This window comes from Rhineura floridana, chromosome 11 (assembly GCF_030035675.1).
Source record: "Rhineura floridana isolate rRhiFlo1 chromosome 11, rRhiFlo1.hap2, whole genome shotgun sequence".
NCBI classification, from domain to species: domain Eukaryota; kingdom Metazoa; phylum Chordata; class Lepidosauria; order Squamata; family Rhineuridae; genus Rhineura; species Rhineura floridana.
The window spans coordinates 22639597-22657485 of NC_084490.1; the positions used below are offsets into that span (position 1 = coordinate 22639597).

At 46.9% G+C, this 17889-nt stretch overlaps 1 protein-coding gene across 1 annotated transcript in view; it reads right to left on the reverse strand.

Annotated features, from left to right (window-relative positions):
• Window positions 1-10977, reverse strand: part of LOC133366187 (potassium voltage-gated channel subfamily C member 1-like) — a 50592-nt gene extending 39615 nt beyond the window's left edge. The window contains exon 1 of the mRNA XM_061588994.1: window positions 10378-10977. Coding sequence (XP_061444978.1) covers window positions 10378-10977 — 600 coding nt within the window. The remainder of the gene's footprint in view (window positions 1-10377) is intronic.
• Window positions 10978-17889: the final 6912 nt, after the last annotated feature.

The window sequence follows — 17889 nt, forward strand, 5'->3', positions numbered from 1 at the left end:
CCAACCCCCTTTTCCCACCACCTGAGTCTCTCTTCTTCCAGATAGCCCACCACCACTTTGTCAAACTCAATTACACACACACATACACGGGGGGGGGAACTAGCTGTCCTTCTGTCAGCAAAGGAATACCCCCTTTTTGCTTGAAATGAATGAGGGAACATATTGAAATACCAGATGGGGAATCTGGTAGGGGTGAGAAAAAAAGTGTGTGTATGTTTGGTGGTGGGCACAAAGTCAAGAAAAAGGAGGACATGTTTTTCTGGTCCCTGGAAGAGCCATGGCTTGGCTGCCACAGATACTCTGAGATGACCTTGGTTCTCTCCCTTGGCTTTCAAGGCTTCAATTTCTACAGACTGGACAGCTGATGACGGCAAATTATTAGCACAGATCCAGCAAATATTTTGAGGTTTTCTTCAGACGTTACACAAGGCACCTTCAGAGGTTGGACTTTGGGGCAGAGGTCCAGGGTCCCATTCAGCAGAATGAGTAGCAAGGCCCCAAATGCAGCAGAGCTGGCTTACCAAATGTTGAAGTAAGTGAAGAAATACAAAGTACCATCTAAAGAGGACTCTTCCCATAAGTCCAGAGACAAAACTTACAATGGCACCACTGGCCACATTAGCCACCCACCTCTCCTTATGGGTGACAAGCAGCCAAGGAGAAAGTACTCAGGCCTCACCAGTCTTTCTATTCCTTACAAAGTTCAAGTTACTTATGCATGCGGAACTTGGAACAGTGTCCTTTTGGGCAGGACTTCTGAGTTGACAGAGGAAAAGACCTAGTGGGTTAGAATGGGGGGGGGGAAGCCAGATTTCTAGATATTCAGGGAGAAGCATAGTAAAGCAGAGGTAGCCAATATGGTGTGCTCCAGATGTTTCGGACTATAACTCCCATCATCCTTGACAATTGGCTGTGCTGGCTAGGGCCAATGGGAGTTGTAGTCCAAATCATTTGGAGGCCACCATGTTGGCTACCCCTGGGTTAAGGAAGGGCTGCTGTGGATCCAGAACTGCTAAGTTCACTGAAGAGAAGACAGAACCCACACAAGCAGACGTGGCCCAGAGCACAAGGAATGCCTGTGACGTCTGGGAGCAGGAATAAGAACTGACTGAAGTTTAGAATGGGGGGGGTCAGTAGTGCAGGGTTCCTGGGGTTCTCTGGTTCAGAGAGTAATATTTGAAACTACATCATGATATGAAGGAAAGTGGCAGGATGTCTGTTAACCCATGAAACAGGCAAATGTGGTGCATAGATTTCAAAGAAGAGTGGGAACCCCTCCCTGCCTCTCTCCTATACACACATGGTAGAGATTAGAAGGAAATGGTTAATTGTATTAATATTGTATAGGGCAGCATTATGAGTTAGGTTATTGCAAAGGGCAGCCCTTCAGGCAGCAGCAAGGATAACAGGTGTCAGTTTCATATTTCAGATGGGGTGGCCATGTTATTCTGTTGCGGCATTGTACGGCCCCTGAAAGATGAACGCATTTTCTTATGGAATAACCTTTTGTGGACTAGAGAGTCCCCTTCATTAGAGAGGCCTCTTGTTTTCTCATTGAGACTGGTCTAGAGTAATGTGGGGACTGCTGCAAATGCCTCACAAGCAAGGGAGCAGCTAGGTGGGCTGGAAGTGAGGATGATTTGGAAACGATGTTTTGGAACATACTAAGGAGTCCAATTTAACTGGGTTTTTGCGGGGGTTGGGGAATGGAGGTCAAGAAAAAAAGGTTAGATGGATTTCAAGAAAAGGGTGTTGAGAGAAATCCCTGAGGGGAGGGTTAGCAGATATATTTTAAGTAAAAAGGACAAGGGAAGGCACAAGCATATGGAGAGGGGTGGGGAAGGAAGATTTACAGATTAGTTTCCAGTGGATGGAGAAAAGACTGAGGTAGATTAATTTCACGACGGTGGGCTTGCAAGTTTTGAGAAAGGGAAGATTTAAGATTAAGTTCATCAAGCCAGGGGTAGAAAATAAGTTGTGATTAGCAGACCAGTGTTTGGGAAAGGGAGAAAAATGAGGAGGGGCTTCAAGGGCACTGGAGATGGATGGGAGAGTCAGGGAATTTAGCAGACTTTGGAGACGGGCATAGCTCAGTGGCAGAGCAAGGTCCCAGGTTCAGTCCCCAGCATCTCCAAGTAGGGCTGGGAGAGACGCCTGCCTGAAACCCTGGAGAGCTGCTGCCAGTCAGTGTAGACTGCACTGGGCTAGATAGACCTATGGTGTGATTCAGTATGCTTCCGATGTTCCAGAACATTTTCTAGCCTGGTATCCTGGAGGCGAGCATGGAAGACACAGAAGTTGTGTTTTATGTTGAAACAGGACTTCTGTTTGGGGAAGGGGCTCAGATGGCAACCCCAACCCTTTCCTGGCTCCCCACTACACCTGCATGATCGCAGTTTGCTCCCACAAGAGGCAGTGATGGCCACCAACTTGGACGGCTATAAAAGAAGATTAGGCAAATTCATGGAGGACGAAGCTAGCAGTGGCTACTAGCCATGATGGCTGTGCTCTGCCACCATAGTCAGATGCAGAATGCTTCTGAAAACCAGTTGCTGGAAACGGCAAGAGGGGAGAGTGCTCTTGCCCTCAGGCCCTGCTTGTGGGCTTCCCATGGGCATCTGGTTGGCCACTGTGAGAACAGGATGCTGGATTAGATGGGCCACTGGCCTGATCCAGCAGGCGATTCTTATTCCACAGTCTGCCACACATACTTCCTTCCGCTTGGGCACAAGAAGGGGCCCAGGAGCTCAGAAAGAAGGGTAGGCCTGATGATAAAATATGGCCTTGCTTTTGTTATCCTTCTCCCCCTTTCAGGAATCCATCCTTCAGTTTGGCTAAGCTCCCTGGCCCCATCTTTGCCCCTCTGGTGTGATATCTGTATCGCCTTAAACTATTATGCAACAAAGTAAAGGTGCTCAAATGACTTTGCCGCTCCACATGCCTCAGTGCCTTTAAAAAAAAAACACCCTCCAGGGTGGCAGTGCCCATGTTTCAGTTTTGCTTCCTCTTCACAGTACTAATGGCTGAATGGGACATTTCATATATCACCCCCTCCCCCATCATCAGCACCTGACACCCTGTGCTAATTCATTAATATTCTCTCTACTTCTATCCTTGTCTTCCTTTTTTGATACAAAACATCAAGGAATAATCTCCATCAGCAATCCTTACAAGCAGGAAGAAAGCTGTTTTTGCTTCTCTGTGTGAATTCTCCCCCTTTGCTGCCGTGATCACTGGAGGAAACACTGCAGTTCAGTACCATGGAGAGCTACAGGGATGGTTTAAACGGCAATAGCCCTTTCTAGCACCTGGGGGAAAGGATGGTGGAGAGAAGAAGGCTTTCCTTCTGTGGAGAACTGTGGGTAAAGGGTTATGTAGGGACCCATGGCATCTGAGAACATCAGGAAAGAAGTCGGTGGAATTTTGGGGTTTTCCAAAACTCCTGGGATATCTATGAAGGGCATGTATGGAGGTCAGAGAGGATAGCGGGGTAAGAAACTGAATGGGCAGTGAATCCTTTTGGGCTCTCTGAGTTCAAAGTAGGGGACAAGTCTAGTGGGGAAGGAATGGGATGCTCTGATTCCTGGGTTCTTGAGGAAGGCCACTCAGCAGCTCAGTTAAGTAAATTTAGACTCTGGACTGAACGGTCCCATACGGAGGCCCTCTTTAGATGTCACTGTGTATTACTTCACTTACTTCAAAATGTGGTGAGCCAGCCCTGCTGCATTTGGGGGCCCCTCCTGCTCATTTTGAGTGGAGCACTGGCAACACCACAGAGGCCATGCAGAGGCAAGTGGGATACAATGAAAGGATGCATGTTTGAAAGAATATGCAAGAGTGCCTAGCCTTCTGTGGAAGGACTGGAACGGATGAGGAGGGGAGAGGGATGCAAAGCCAGTAAACTGGGTCGGTGGGCAGAAAGCTTCAGGAGTACCTACAGCTCTAGCCTACATATTGAATCAATACACTGTTGACTGAATATCTGAAATTCTAAAACCTGACTGAAACCTGACATTTTGACTTACTGGGTCTAGCAGTTCAGAGCAGAGGGGAAATTGCATTCCAGGACTCTGGAGTTGCGGGGTAAGGAGTAACTCTACGGAATGAGGAAAGATATCTATTGAACCAGAAATCCATGTTATCTTGAGTTGGTAGCACAGAAGGCTCCAGGAGGACAAAATGAGAAGACAATCAGTTCCTCGATTGTCATGAAAGCATTGAATCTGTGAGGAGAAATGTGAGGAGTGATTCAGAACCACTGGCCTAAAAAAAACCAAAACACTGGCTTCTAAAATTGGCCTTTAAAAAAACCACTGGCCTCTAAAAGTGATTCAGAACCACTGGCTTTTGAAACAGGGGAGTGGCATACAGCAGGTTGGGGGGTTGTGAACAGAAACTAGGGTTCTTGGATTCTCTCTGAGGGATGTTGAGTCTAGGTTAGAATGGTGGCAGCTGGGCAGCTAGGACTTTGGGGTTCCTTGGGAAGGGAGCTAGTCTTGTGGGTTAAGATGGTACTCAGGGCTTCTGGATTGTTAGGAACAGGAATGGAGCCTGGTGAACCGGCACAGGGGCTGCAGAATGTCAGAACTTCTGGGCTGTTTGAGTGGAGTAGTGTTTAACTAATACAAGGGGAGGCGAGAAAATTGATATTCCTGAGCACCCCATTATAATAAATAAGAATAGCCACCCTTCATACCTGCCTCTTGACAGCATCTTTTTCTGCAGTCATTATTTATGAGTCATTAAAAGCCTTTTAAAAATTAATCCTCTTTCTCTACAGACACACACGCACACACACACAGAGAGAGACCATACTCCCCTCCTCTGAATTTCCTAAGAAGCCAAACCAGAATTTCTGCACTGTCTTGTACATGAAAGGTTGTCACATAGAGGAGGGCCATGATCTCTTCTTAGTTGTCTCTGAGTGCAGGACATGGAATAATGGGCTCAAGTTGCAGGAAGCCAGATTTCGACTGGACACCAGGAAAAACTTCCTAACTTTTAGAGCCATACGACAATGGAACCAATTACCTAGAGAGGTAGTGGGCTCTCCGACACTGGAGGCATTCAAGAGGCAGCTGGACAGCCATCTGTCGGGAATGCTTTGATTTGGGTTCCTGCATTGAGCAGGGTGTTGGACTTGATGGCCTTATAGGCCCCTTCCAACTCTACTATTCTATGAACCATGCAGGGGAGGTCAAAGGCCAGAGAATTAATATGAAAGGGAAGGGGGCACAGCAAAGTTCTCCAACAAAGGGTCACACACAAATTTGTGCAGAGTTTGCTAAAAGAATAAAAGAAACTCTTGCAGAATTTTGGCACTGTCTCTCTAGTGCCTCCTATAGGCCAAAAGGACTTTGCCTTCTCTTCCAGATCCAGTGTGTTGTAGTGGTTAAGGTGTTGGACTACGACCAGGGAGACCAGGATTCGAATCCCCACACAGCCATGAAGTTCACTGGGTGACCTTGGGCCAGTCACTGCCTCTCAGCTTCAGAGGAAGGCAATGGTAAACCCCCTCTGAATAATGCTTACCATGAAAACCCTATTCATAGGGTCGCCATAAGTCGGAATCGACTTGAAGGCAGTCCATCATCATCATCCAGTGTCAAGAATAAAGGGAATGTATGCACACTGTAGGTGAGAATGGGATGGGGAGGCAGAGGTGAACTTGGTTAAAAATAGATTCCCTTAGCTCAGAAGCTGGTACTGGCTCTCACTGTACTGGATAGACCCAAATACTTTTGATGCATCCACTATTTTTGGTTCAAGGTTCAACTTTATAGCTGAATACAAAGAAGAGGGTGGGCATATTGGAGTTTAACCCAGAGCTTCCTTTGAAAGACAGGAAGGAAGAAAAAACATCCATATGATATGATGCTGAAGTTGGGGTTCCTAGTTTCCTATTTGATTCAAAAGTGCAGATTTACTCTGAATTTGATATGGGGGTTAAAAATGTTTGCTGTGGTAAAAGATACTTACCTGCTTTTCATTGTTTTATACAAGTTCCCTGGTACAATGGATTCCCCCCATTTATTCCAGATAAATATTTATTTACTTACTGAAAACAGGTTTGACAGGATTTAGGGACCATACTTTGATTTCTCTCTCTCTCTCTCATGTATATGAACATATAGCCTAAAAAATTATCATAAAACCAGAGCTTGGAAAAGTTACTTTTTTGAACTACAACTCCCATCAGCCCCAGCCAGCATGGCCACTGGATTGGGCTGATGGGAGTTGTAGTTCAAAAAAGTAACTTTTCCAAGCTCTGCAACATATATAGGAACCTTATTACAAATATGACAATAGATTAATTAATTAATTAGATAGAACATGGATCTGAGAACTGCTTTGCGTGTGATATTTTTTCCAATCATACATGCTGTTATGTCTGAATTGAAATGTACACATTTTTGTTACTGTGAATATATGGATGAGTTTGCCATCCATGCATTGATGGTGAAATAAACTCTCATGTCATACTTCATACATGATAAAGTACATGACACTGGTGATGGGGAACATGTAAACACATGGAACAATAGGAAATACATATACTTACTCTTCCCACTTGCGTACATGCATATGTACACTTTTCTGCACTATGTCTTCAGTTTAAGTGTAAGTGCAATTTGTGTATCAAAGATGAAAACTTAGACTGCAACCCTAACCACACTTACTAGGGGCAAAGTCCCATTGAACTCAGTGGAATTTACTTCTGAGTAAACATGCTCTGAATTACATTGGATTTAATCATGCTACCATATATAATTTATTTCTCTATCCACACAAATGGGAATATGTACATGAATATACACCTATTTAGTCAAATAGCTGCCATTAAGTTTGGGACAGACTATATAGGTAACACCTTAGCAAAAGTGCCTTAAGAGACTCTTGGGTTATTTTTGCTGCAACATATTAATGCAGTTACCCCTTCTGGAACCTTTTCCTTGTCTATATACCATGAAGGGACTTGAAGTGCTTCGATAATTAGTTGGGACACTATCCAGATTAAAAGAAGACACAAACTGACAGAGAAAACCCAAACTAATAAGGAACAATGATGACATGAAAGATCTGGGAAGGAGAGGGAGAGGCAGATGTTTCTCTCTATTCATTCACTGTCTGTAAGTTCTGTCAATGTACACACTATACCTCTCTCCAATACACAGGGCCTTAGATGCTGCTATCAAATACACTCGGGAATAGATTTTGTAGCACCAGCCTGCCTATGCATCGCTATTAATTATGCATGCTGGGGTGTGCAGAGTGAATGGACTGGATACCAAGCAAATGTGTCTTTGCATACTGGAGAGGCATTTTATAGAAGTGCATTTTGGCCCATCAAATGTTGTGGTTTTAGGGCATGAACCTCCCCTCCCCACTTCACAATCTTCAGTATCTTTTTGCACCTTTCATACACAAGTGCAAAGTGTGTGTGTGTGTGTGTGTGTGTGTGTGTGTGTGGTGTTGCTGCTGCTGCAGTTAGAGGGCACATCTTCCTTTCTCTTAGGAAAAGCAAGGAACCACCGTTCCATGGGGGAGATGATGCTGGATTCAGCTCCCAGCCTGCTCCTCCGTTTGTGGAATCCCTGATGTGATGTCCACCTGAATGCAGCATTGCCTCATAGTTCTGTTTGTTTCTTGGCTCCCACTAGTTAGCACCCCCCCTCCCCAACACTCCTGCCCAATCTTCCTTCCTCCTGTAACTTTTCCTGGCTGTATTCCCAACTGCGTGGAAGAGGAAGGGGGTGAATAAAGGGACCTGACTGGTCCTGCACCCTTGAGAACAGCTGCCTGGGACACCCGGGTGGGGGAGGAGGGTACAGATTGCACAATGTCTGCTTTGCACTGCAAACTCTGGGGCTTCCACACTGCACTGCGGTCCCCCTCCCCCCTTTCTCAACCCGCTGTCTCTGCAGTTCTAGAGACAGCAAAGCTCTAATATTGTCCTAGAAGTAACACTAAAGGCGGAAGGGGGAGGGAGGGAGGGACAGAGAATGCGAGCAGAAGCCTTTCATCTCCCCTCTTTCAGCTGCTTTGCAAGAAAGAAGTTCTGTGATGCTTTACCTAGGGAAAGACTTTAGCTGCATAGACTAAAAAAGAGAAAGAAGGGGAAGAACCAGTGGGGAGGTGCAGTAAGAATCAGTGACGGTGGGAGGATGTAGTAAGAACCAGCAGCGGGGTGTGTGTGTATGCAGTAAGAGGAGTGGTATCTGGGGGTGCAATGAGGGATGGGGATTCCGAGCTGCAGTGTCTGGGACTGGGGGGGAGTTTAGAGCAGCATTATTCAAACACGATGGTGGAGGGGGGGGGTTCAGAACTGCATTGGGGAGAGATCTGGAGTCTTTTACTGAGCAGATGAAGTGGGTTTGGATTGAATGGGAATGGAAGGAAAGATCCCTAGATTTGGCAGTGGAGCAAGCAGTGAAGGTGTGTGTGCGCGCTCACACACACACAACTGCAGTTAGACAAGAGGATTCCAAAATTCAGGAAGGACACAAGTAAGACCTGAGATAAACTGAGTGTTTGGGGATGGGGGGGTGAGGCCCAAGAGGAGGAGGAGGAGAGGAAACCTCAGTTTGGGGGACAGTGAATAAAGGACTCAAGATGTGCCAGCAGCACCTCCTGCTGGAGATGAAGGCATTCTTCCTGACACTGAGAAATGAGTCCCAAGCTCAGCGCATGCGTGTCAGGATCTTCCTGCTGCTACACACTACTACACTCATTCGCACGCTCATGTCCCATGGTGGCACTGAACTCTTGTTCTCAACTTTTTGTCATCCTTCCCCCCTCCTTTTTGTCGGATCCAGCAGCGTTCCTTCCACAAACCCCCCTTTCCTTCCCAAACACTCTTGTTTGCCTCTCATGGCTTGTTTTCTCACACTTGGTGTCTTGCACACTTGTCCCAAACCTGAATCACTGACTCACCCCATCATGCTCACTTAGTCACTCCTTTGAACCCCCATATTAACTTCTCATATTTTCCTATAACATAAATAATTTTGCATGGTTTAGCCTGTTGAGTGCACCTCTTACTGCACAATTATTGCTCATCTCTGGCACTTGCATCATTCCCAGTTCCACATTTTGCATTCTCCTAACTAACCCTTTCTTTGCCTGGATGCCTTATTTGCAGTATCTTACTATTATTCTTATTCTCTCTACAGGGCAGTTCCATTGCACTATGCACATCAATTACATGTGCATGAGATGTGACTGGTGCCATCAGACCCTGAATGAAAAATATTTCATTCCCAGTCTACCCTGTCTGCACACTCAGCCTGGCAACCTCATCTTTTCTGCTGCATAATCTGCTTTCACCCACAACACCCAGTGCCACTCACACATCCCTATTTTTGCACATGCGCCCATGCTTACCAAGCATTGCACATGGACCCTTGACATCAATCCCTGTGCGCTAGTCTGCGCATTGTGCCATTGCCCATTAAGCGTTTCTCATGGGGAAAGACTTGGCCATCATAACTGTACTTACATTGTTAAGACACCCTCATCTTAGCCCCCCCTTTTCTATTTACATATCACCTTCCCTCCCTTCTCCTTGCACCCCTTTCCCCTAAAAATGCCATTTCAGGGTTCAATGAGGGAGAAAGGAAGAGGTTTCTTTGGGAAGTGATCAGCGTTTATAGCAAGGCTGTAATCAAGAGACAATTGCAAAAACAAAAGGACATTTTAAAGAAAAAAATCTCCTGTGATCGGGAGAAGTGGCAGAAACGATGCTTTGGGTCCAGAAGGTCCCATGTCAATCCATAGCATCTCCAATAAAAAAGCAACAGGACTGGGAAAGATCTATCTGTGCCCGAGACCCTGCAAAGCTATCATCTGTCAGAGTAAATAGCCCTGGACTAAATGGACCTAGGATCTGACTCAGTGCAAAAGGAAGATAAAAGACAGCCTTCCTCCCTCCCCTACAAGGCTGTACTCAAACCTGTGTGCACTTACTAGGGAATAAGTCCCACTGAAATCAGTGGAGTTTACTTCTCAGTAAATAGGCTGTGTGTTGTAAGCCTTAATTATGTGCACATATTTAACTCCTGTTACTCTTGCCTGTTTTCTGTTGCCAACATTTAGATTTGTATCCTCCTTGGGACAGGGACCCTGTTTTGTTTTGCTTCTTTGTTCTATAATAACAACAACGACAATAATAGTAACAGCAGTGATAAATACTGTTCATCAGTACTGCAAACAGTAGTTACATGGGTGGATGAAAAACACGAAAGGAGGTGGCGGGGTGGAGTGCATGTGCAGTGGGGTGGGGGAACTCTCCCTAGAGACGGCTGTCCTGTCTGGGCACAGTCCTTCCTAGGCACCCTTCATTCATACACACACCCGCTGCCGCCAGCCTCTACTCACCCTGGCCATCTTGGAGGAGTAGGGGTCTTCGAAGAGGGCCCAGACCTTGGGCTGCCAGCAGGCCCACCAGCCCAGCTTGCGCCCGTCTTCCTGGAGGCAGAGGCGTTTGAGGTCGCCGTTGTCCTCATCGTCCTGGCTCTCCGGCGTCTCGAAGCTGTCGAGGGCCTCCTCGGCGTCGCGGTGCTGGCGGTAGTTCATCCAGCAGCAGGCTTCCACGTCAGTCTCGTCGATGCCCCAGAAGGCCAGCTCCTCCTCGAAGAGGGGACCGCAGACGTCGGCCGGGCAGTGGAGCTTGCCAGTGCGGTAGTAGTTGAGGACGTAGGCGAAGACCTGCGGGTGCCGGTCGAAAAAGAACTCGTCGGCCTTGGGGTCGTAGTCGAAGTTGCTGCAGGCGTCCGGCTCGGTGAGCCACGACAGCCGCGTCCCCGGCAGGGTCTTGAGGGTGCTGCGGTACGTCTCATGCCTGATGCCCCCGACGTTGATGACTATCTTGTCGTTGTCTTCGTTCCGGCCCATCTCCCCTTTCAAACATGACTTGGACGGCGGCTTGTTCCCAGACTTGCGCCCGCGGAAAGAGGAGACGCACACTGAGCTCAGCATCGGGGGCGCGGGCCGAGGCGGGGGGCCGCCCCCGAGGGTGGGCAGGTGTCAAATCAGAGGACGAGGCGTCATCCTGGCCCCTCCTCCTCCTCGGCCGAGCCCCCTCCCCCCTCGTCTCCCAGCGGGCGGGCGAGCGGGCCGGCAGGGGGGCCAGGCTTGGCTCTTGCTCTTGCTCTTTCTAGACGGGGCGGGCGCAGGAGGAGGATGCAGGAGTTGGCAGAGAAAGAGCCCGCGGCGCAGCGCCGGGGTCTGCAAGAGAGAAAGGGACAGGGAAGGTGAGTGCGGACGGCTGATCCACCACAGACCACCGCAGCCTGGGCCACTCTCCCGCCATGGCTCCGCTCCCCCCGCCACCTCTGCCATCCGCCAGCAGAGCGCTTTCCCGTCCATCCTCTCCGTTGCACGGTGCACCCGCTATCCCCACCCCGCTTGGCCGCTGTCTCTCCCTCTGGGGGTCCCTCTCGCCTCCATCACCCCCGGTTCCACTCCACATTACACTCCTGCACTCCGTCCTTGCCATCCTGTCCGCCCCCTTTTGCCCCTCTCCTCCTCATCCCGCCCATTTGCTCTCCTCTCTGCCACGCTCAGTCCATCCCTCTCTTAATGACCGGCACTGTCCTTGCATTCCTGTCACCATCACTCTGCCCCCATCGCTCCCTCCCTCCACTTCATCCCTTCAGTCCTTCCACACACACGCGCCGCCCCCTTCCGTCTCCCTCCTGTCCTCTGTATCCCCCTGCACCCTCCGCTCTTCTTTACTCCTCTGGTTTGATGGGTCCATCCTCATGACTTTGCCCCCCTAAAGACCATGCCTTCAATGCCATCCCCCTCCCCAGCGCCAGTAAACTCTCCAGCCAACTCCTCTGCCGGCCCATCCAGATCTGCCCTCATTCCCTCTCAGCCCTCTTGGCACCCATTCATCTCTTGCCTCCCTCCTACCTCTGTCTCTCCTCCGTTCACTCTCACCCTTCATTCATCTCCTCTCTATCCTTTGCCACAGTCAAGTGGGCTTCCCTCCTTATCCTCTGCTTTCCTTCTTTATTTTTCTCCTTGTCTCATTCTTCTGCTGACTTTTTCTTCCTCATCAACCCCACTTCCTCTTCTCCTCAGTCCCTTCTTCCTTCCTCTCCTCCTCCCCTTTTCCTATCCCCAGTTCCTCTCACTGCTTCCTTCACCTCTTTCCGCAGCCCCCCCTTCCATTGTTTCCCTGTCTCCCTTCTCTACACTCTTCCACACAATCCTCTTTCCCTGGGAACTTCTCTTTCATCTCCATCCTCTGCTTCTCCTCCCTTGGCCTGGAGTCTCTCTCTCTCTCCCTCTCTCTCTCTCACTCACTCACTCACCACTTTTCCTACACAGAGACTCCTGTCCTTCTCCCGCATTGCACAGAACCCTAGGTAGAGCTTGTTTTGCCCCACTCATCACATGTGTTTGGAAGCTGCCCTGCACTCCCCACAAGCATGTGCAATTGTGGCAAAATATCCAGTGTCAGTGGGGCAGTGACTCTGCTCCAGGTTTTAGTCCGAACTTTCAAGGAGCTGACTTGGATTTACTGGACCCAGAGCAGATTTGCTGCCCCACTGACATCAGAGCTACCAGCCTCCATTGCTTCTCCCTTAGTGGGGCCTGCTGTACCCTCTTCCAATCTCTCTCCTCCCTAAAACAGCCCATCCCTCCCAACCTCAGCTTCCAGCTCACTTTATTATCCAGTCTGTCCATCTCTCTACTGTTTTCCCCCTCCATCATCCATCCATCTCCTGCCCCCTCATTTGCCTTCTGCCCCATCTTTCCAGGCCTGCCCTCCTTTGCTTTCCTCTCTGCCCCCTTTATTCCATGCCCTCTTCTCCTCAAGGCATTGCTTCTGCACTGTCCTTCCACTGCCATTGAACGCTTCATCCCCATTCATCTCTCCCTCCCTCCACCCTACTTCCCTTCCTCTCTTGGCCTCCTGCCACTTTTCCTTCTCCACTGACCCCTTCCTCCTTGCTATGTCTTTTCCCCTCCACATTGCCACTCCCAACCTTGTCCCCACAGTGCTCCCCCTGCCAGCCCCTCAGTCCGTCCCACTTCACTTATCCCACTGAGGGGTGGGGGGCTATCTGCTGACTAACCAACTTCCCCCCCCTCTCTCTCTTCCAGGCAACCTCTCTGCCTCATTGCTCTTGTCCCTCTAGACTCCAATTCCCTCTCTGCCCCCCTTCCTCTCCCACCAGTTATTTCCCCCCACAGTGGACCCCTTGAGGACCTCCCTGGGGAGCCTGATGATCCTCCTGATGATCCTCCTTAACTCCTTAGCCACAATCTCTTTTTCCTCCTGTGGGGCTAGGTAGCCCCTTCTGCCCTCTCCTCCACCTTTAGAGCCTCCAGTCCCCCACACCTTTCTTCTTCCCCCCTTGCAGCCCCATGTGGCCGTTGAGCCCAGGGCAACCTCTGTTCCCCACTTCTCATGGGTGGGGAGGCTGTTCCACAGACCTCCTCTCTCTCCCCCCAGCTGTGGACCCTGCTGTTTATTACTCCCTTTGGTGGGCAGCCCAGCTCACCCAATCTATCCCAGGCTGCCTCCTGCAACTTCAGAGCCCTGCAGCTTGCCCTTGATTCTTTGGCCCATCTCCACAGCTACTTCCTCATTTTTGTGGCCTCTACATCCATCTCTACACTCCCCATCCATTGACCTATTCATCCTCCTGCCTGGGCTCCAGTTCATCTTTCTCCCCTTTCCTGTATCTGATGCTATACACTGGGCCTCTAAGAAACCTCTCATCCATAGCCCTTGATTCTTTGCCCCCTTCCAGCCATCAGTCTCCTATATTCTCTCAAATCAACTCAGCTTCCTTCCCTTTTCTCAATTTATTTATTTATTTTATTTAATTTAATTTATATACCGCCCTAAGCCCGAAGGCTCTCTGGGCGGTGTACAAAAATGGAGCTTGGTGGCTCCATGTCAGTGGGGCAGTGGAATCCGCTCCGGGTTTTAGTCTGAACTTTCAACTTGGACAACTTTGTGAAAGTTCGAATTAAAACACAGAGTGGATTCCACTGCCCCACTGGCATGGAGGCACCTGCCGCCACTGCCTTCTCTTGTGTTGCTACTGAGGTGAACTCTGTGCCTATGTGTCTGTGTGTGTGCGATGTTCCTCGGTACGAAAGAGAGAACTGGTGTGGCTGGAGTGGAGTGGACGTGAGAAAACAAATGTCTCTCCTTCACCCCTCCCCGCCATCCTATTGCCTGGGCTGGGAGAGGAAAGGGGAAGGGAAGGGATGGGAAGGAGAATCTGGTGTGTATGTGTGTGTGAGAGTGAATGTGCGAAGGTTTGTATGAGTGCATAAGGGAGACTTAAAATATATGTGGGGGGAAAAATAGATTCTCAAGCAATTTCTCCTGACCTTAATTTGCCTGCATTTTCCCCTCTAAATTTATATTATCTTAAAAAAAAACACCACCCAATCAAGTTCCTTTATTATTATTGTAGTCTGTCCTAGATGTGTTCTGAAGGCACATGATGGAGTAGCCCACCTTGCCGAAACTTAAGGCTGATCTGGATTTGGTCAGTGCCTGGATGGGAGACTGTGTGTAAGCCACCTTGAGTTCCATCATGGTAGAAAGGAAGGCGGGAAATAAATGTAGTAAATAAATAATCTGATGGATGCTTCTTGAAAATAATTTGTACATACTAAGCTCAGCAAATGAATGCTTAACACAGTTGTATTAAAAATGCGCCCACACAATCTTAGTGATTAGATCTTTTAAAACTATTCCTCAGACAAATAATTAAATGTTAGAATGAAATTTCTGAAAAGTTTGAATCATTTTTTTTAAATTAAAAAGTTAATGTTTAGGTCCTTCCTTGTTTGATGCAAAATGTTTAGATGGAAATGTGTGTGCAGAGGGCTATGGGACTCTGTATGTAGAGCTATGTTTGTTAAGATGGATGATGACATATGGGGCAATGCATTTCTGCCTATCTTAAGATGGAATGATATGGTGGAAAATGGCTTGTGTTCATTCATGTAGATACATGCATGTGATGAGTGTACATGGGTGTAGGAATGAATATGTGGGTTGGAATGTATGTATGCTGTGTATTAAGTAACTAAGTGTGGGCAGAATTTGTATATGAAGAAATCTGTGCTTGAAGATGGATCCATGAGTTGGGACTTCATGTATGTATGTGCAGCGATCTGTATGTGTCTTGGGATGACATGGTATGTACAACTGTGTGTGTGTGTCACAGTATGAGTGTTTCGAAAAGATTTTGTGTTCTGTGTATGTAAATGTGGAGAAGGCTATGTTGTAAGATTTGCAACATGATCCTATACTTATTTACTAATCCCCACTGTGTTCAGTAGTACTTACTCTCAGATAAATGCAGTCGTAGTTGTGTTGATGGTATGTTTACATGGCTCTGGATGTGCATTCTAAAAGACACCTGTATGTAAGAAACTGATATTTGGTATCTCAGGGCTGGTTCCTTCAAGTACAACTCATCACTTGATTACTCTACCCCAAATTTAATATAAATTTAATAAATAATAATAATAAATATAGTATTTCTCAATGGCGCATTCATACATTCAGCTGCTAGACATTAAGTCTCTCTCTCCCAAGGAATGAGAAATCAAGTGATGTGTGTATGTGCATTCCCTGTATGGTAAGATCATAGAAAGCATGAAGATGCAATCAAGTGTATGTGACTTTTGTGCTGGTGTGCTTTTTTCTTCAAGAGCAAAGTCTGCGTGTGTGTGTGTGTGCGTGTGTGTGTGTGCGCGCACAGGTGTGTGGGAATGCATAAGAGATTACTGTAATACCCCCTATTCTCTGTGTATATTTCCTTGCAAGTGAAGGTGACTGTACACTGTGCAGTGACACAGATGCAAACTTCTACATATTTGATTGGGAATGGAAATGTGTGCATGGTTGAATTATATGGCATGTTTGAATTTTTTTAGAGCAGTATAGCAACCAATGTTTCATGTGTATTTCATAAGAGATTGAAGGCAGAAGTGTGCATGTTTCTGTGTGACTATCTGTTTATATGTGTTTAAGGGCTGACCTCTACGTGTGAGAGAAACATTACAAAAAATAAATTATTGCATACAGCCAAATTCTGGAGAAAGTCACACCTGCATGATTGCATTCTGGAGTAAGTCATATCAGCATGATAGGATGATTGGCAGAGCTAAAAATCAATGAAACATATATATTAAAGCCTGATTTATTTTTAGGTTTTCATTGAATTTCAGTTTTTAAAAATCCAGAATCTGACATTTCCAATCTCAAAACCACTTTTTGGGTGATGTGCATGTATGTGAAACTCAAGTCTTGCCACACAGCTTAGAACATTTTTATACAGATATGAAAAACTGGAATTCACCCCAAAATCCCAAATTCAAATTTATAAATCATAATGTATAAATGGAGGGTAGGAAGGGAGTTAGGTAGCACCTAGAATGTCCAGAGGGTTGGGTCAGATACACAGTATCACACACACTCTGGTACTGCCTTCAGCTGCTGCTACAGATGATTAACAGCATTATCCTATACTAGTCTATTTCTGAGTAAGCTTGTATAGGATTGTACTGTTAATATATTTGAATTGTTAATTGTTATCATTTGTGTTTATCATAAGCCTCCTTGGGAGCCATTATGATTGAAAGGGTGTTTATTAATATAATATATGATATGATATAATGAATTAATTAATTACAGTTTGAGTTTTCAAACAAGAGCTTTTTTTAAATTTCCATTGTCTGCTTTCTACACATACATTCAAATAAACGATTCTGGGCTTTTTTTCCTACTTCAAAATTCATGTCAGGTGTTTAATTTTGCTCTTGGCTTAATGAGGGCAAGAAGGTAAGGGTGTTTGGAGTGCCATCATGTGTGAATGTAGGTGAGTTATTATGCAAGTGTGAGCACATATGTGTGATTGATGTGCAAGAGTGTAGAAGGGCAAGGTCTATGAACGTTATCTGCTTTTTCTAGTTGTTTCTGTTATAATGTTTCTGTATGTAGAGAGGGATATATGTATGCTAGATAAATGGTTTTCTCTGTGAGCTTTTCTTCAGACTTGTGTGTCAATGTGTCAGTGTGTTTGTTGGTTTTTCTCATGAGGGTTATGTTTCTCTCTTTCTAAACCCCTCCCCCCCCTTGTAACTTGTCTGTCACACCACACCAACGGACATCACACAAAAGAAAAGCCCAAAGGACATCACAGACACCACACAAAGACACAATGGCACACAAATACTTGCCTATCTTCTCTGTAGCCATGGACACAGGCGCACATAGACCCTCAGAACAAGAGCATCCTCATAACCACTACTTGGGAAGCATACTTTAGGTGCACTAGTTTCTTCCATACACCAGTTGAAATCAAACATGCGCAGATAGCACACAAACAGCACCCTGCCTGAGTCATAATCTATCAGTCCCAGACATATACACATTCACGCACACACAGACTGCCCAGACACAGGCGAACCAGTAGCCTTCCTCTGTCACACACGTTAAGGGATGCTCTCAAATGTCCATCTTTCCTTCAGACATACAGACTGTAGTTCCCTTCCTTCTTTCCTTCCTTCCTGGTATGCATCTAAAGCCATCATTCACACACTGCAGTGTACAGCACACAGATATCCACAAACCAACAGTCATCTCTCTTTCTCTCTCTCACACACAAACCCAGACAGACAAATGACCATCACATAGAGAACAAATTCTTTTTCTCTCCTCTCATCTACAAGACAAGCCAGCACTGATGAACAAAATGCAATCACACCAATGTTAACATGCAGCTGTTCACTTTGCAGGTGCTGAAACTCTCCCCCTTCTCCTCTCTCTCTCTCTCTCTCTCTCTGTCCTGTGATCTCAGTGTTTGGTAGAACCCCCCCCCACTAATTTTTCCTCTGCAC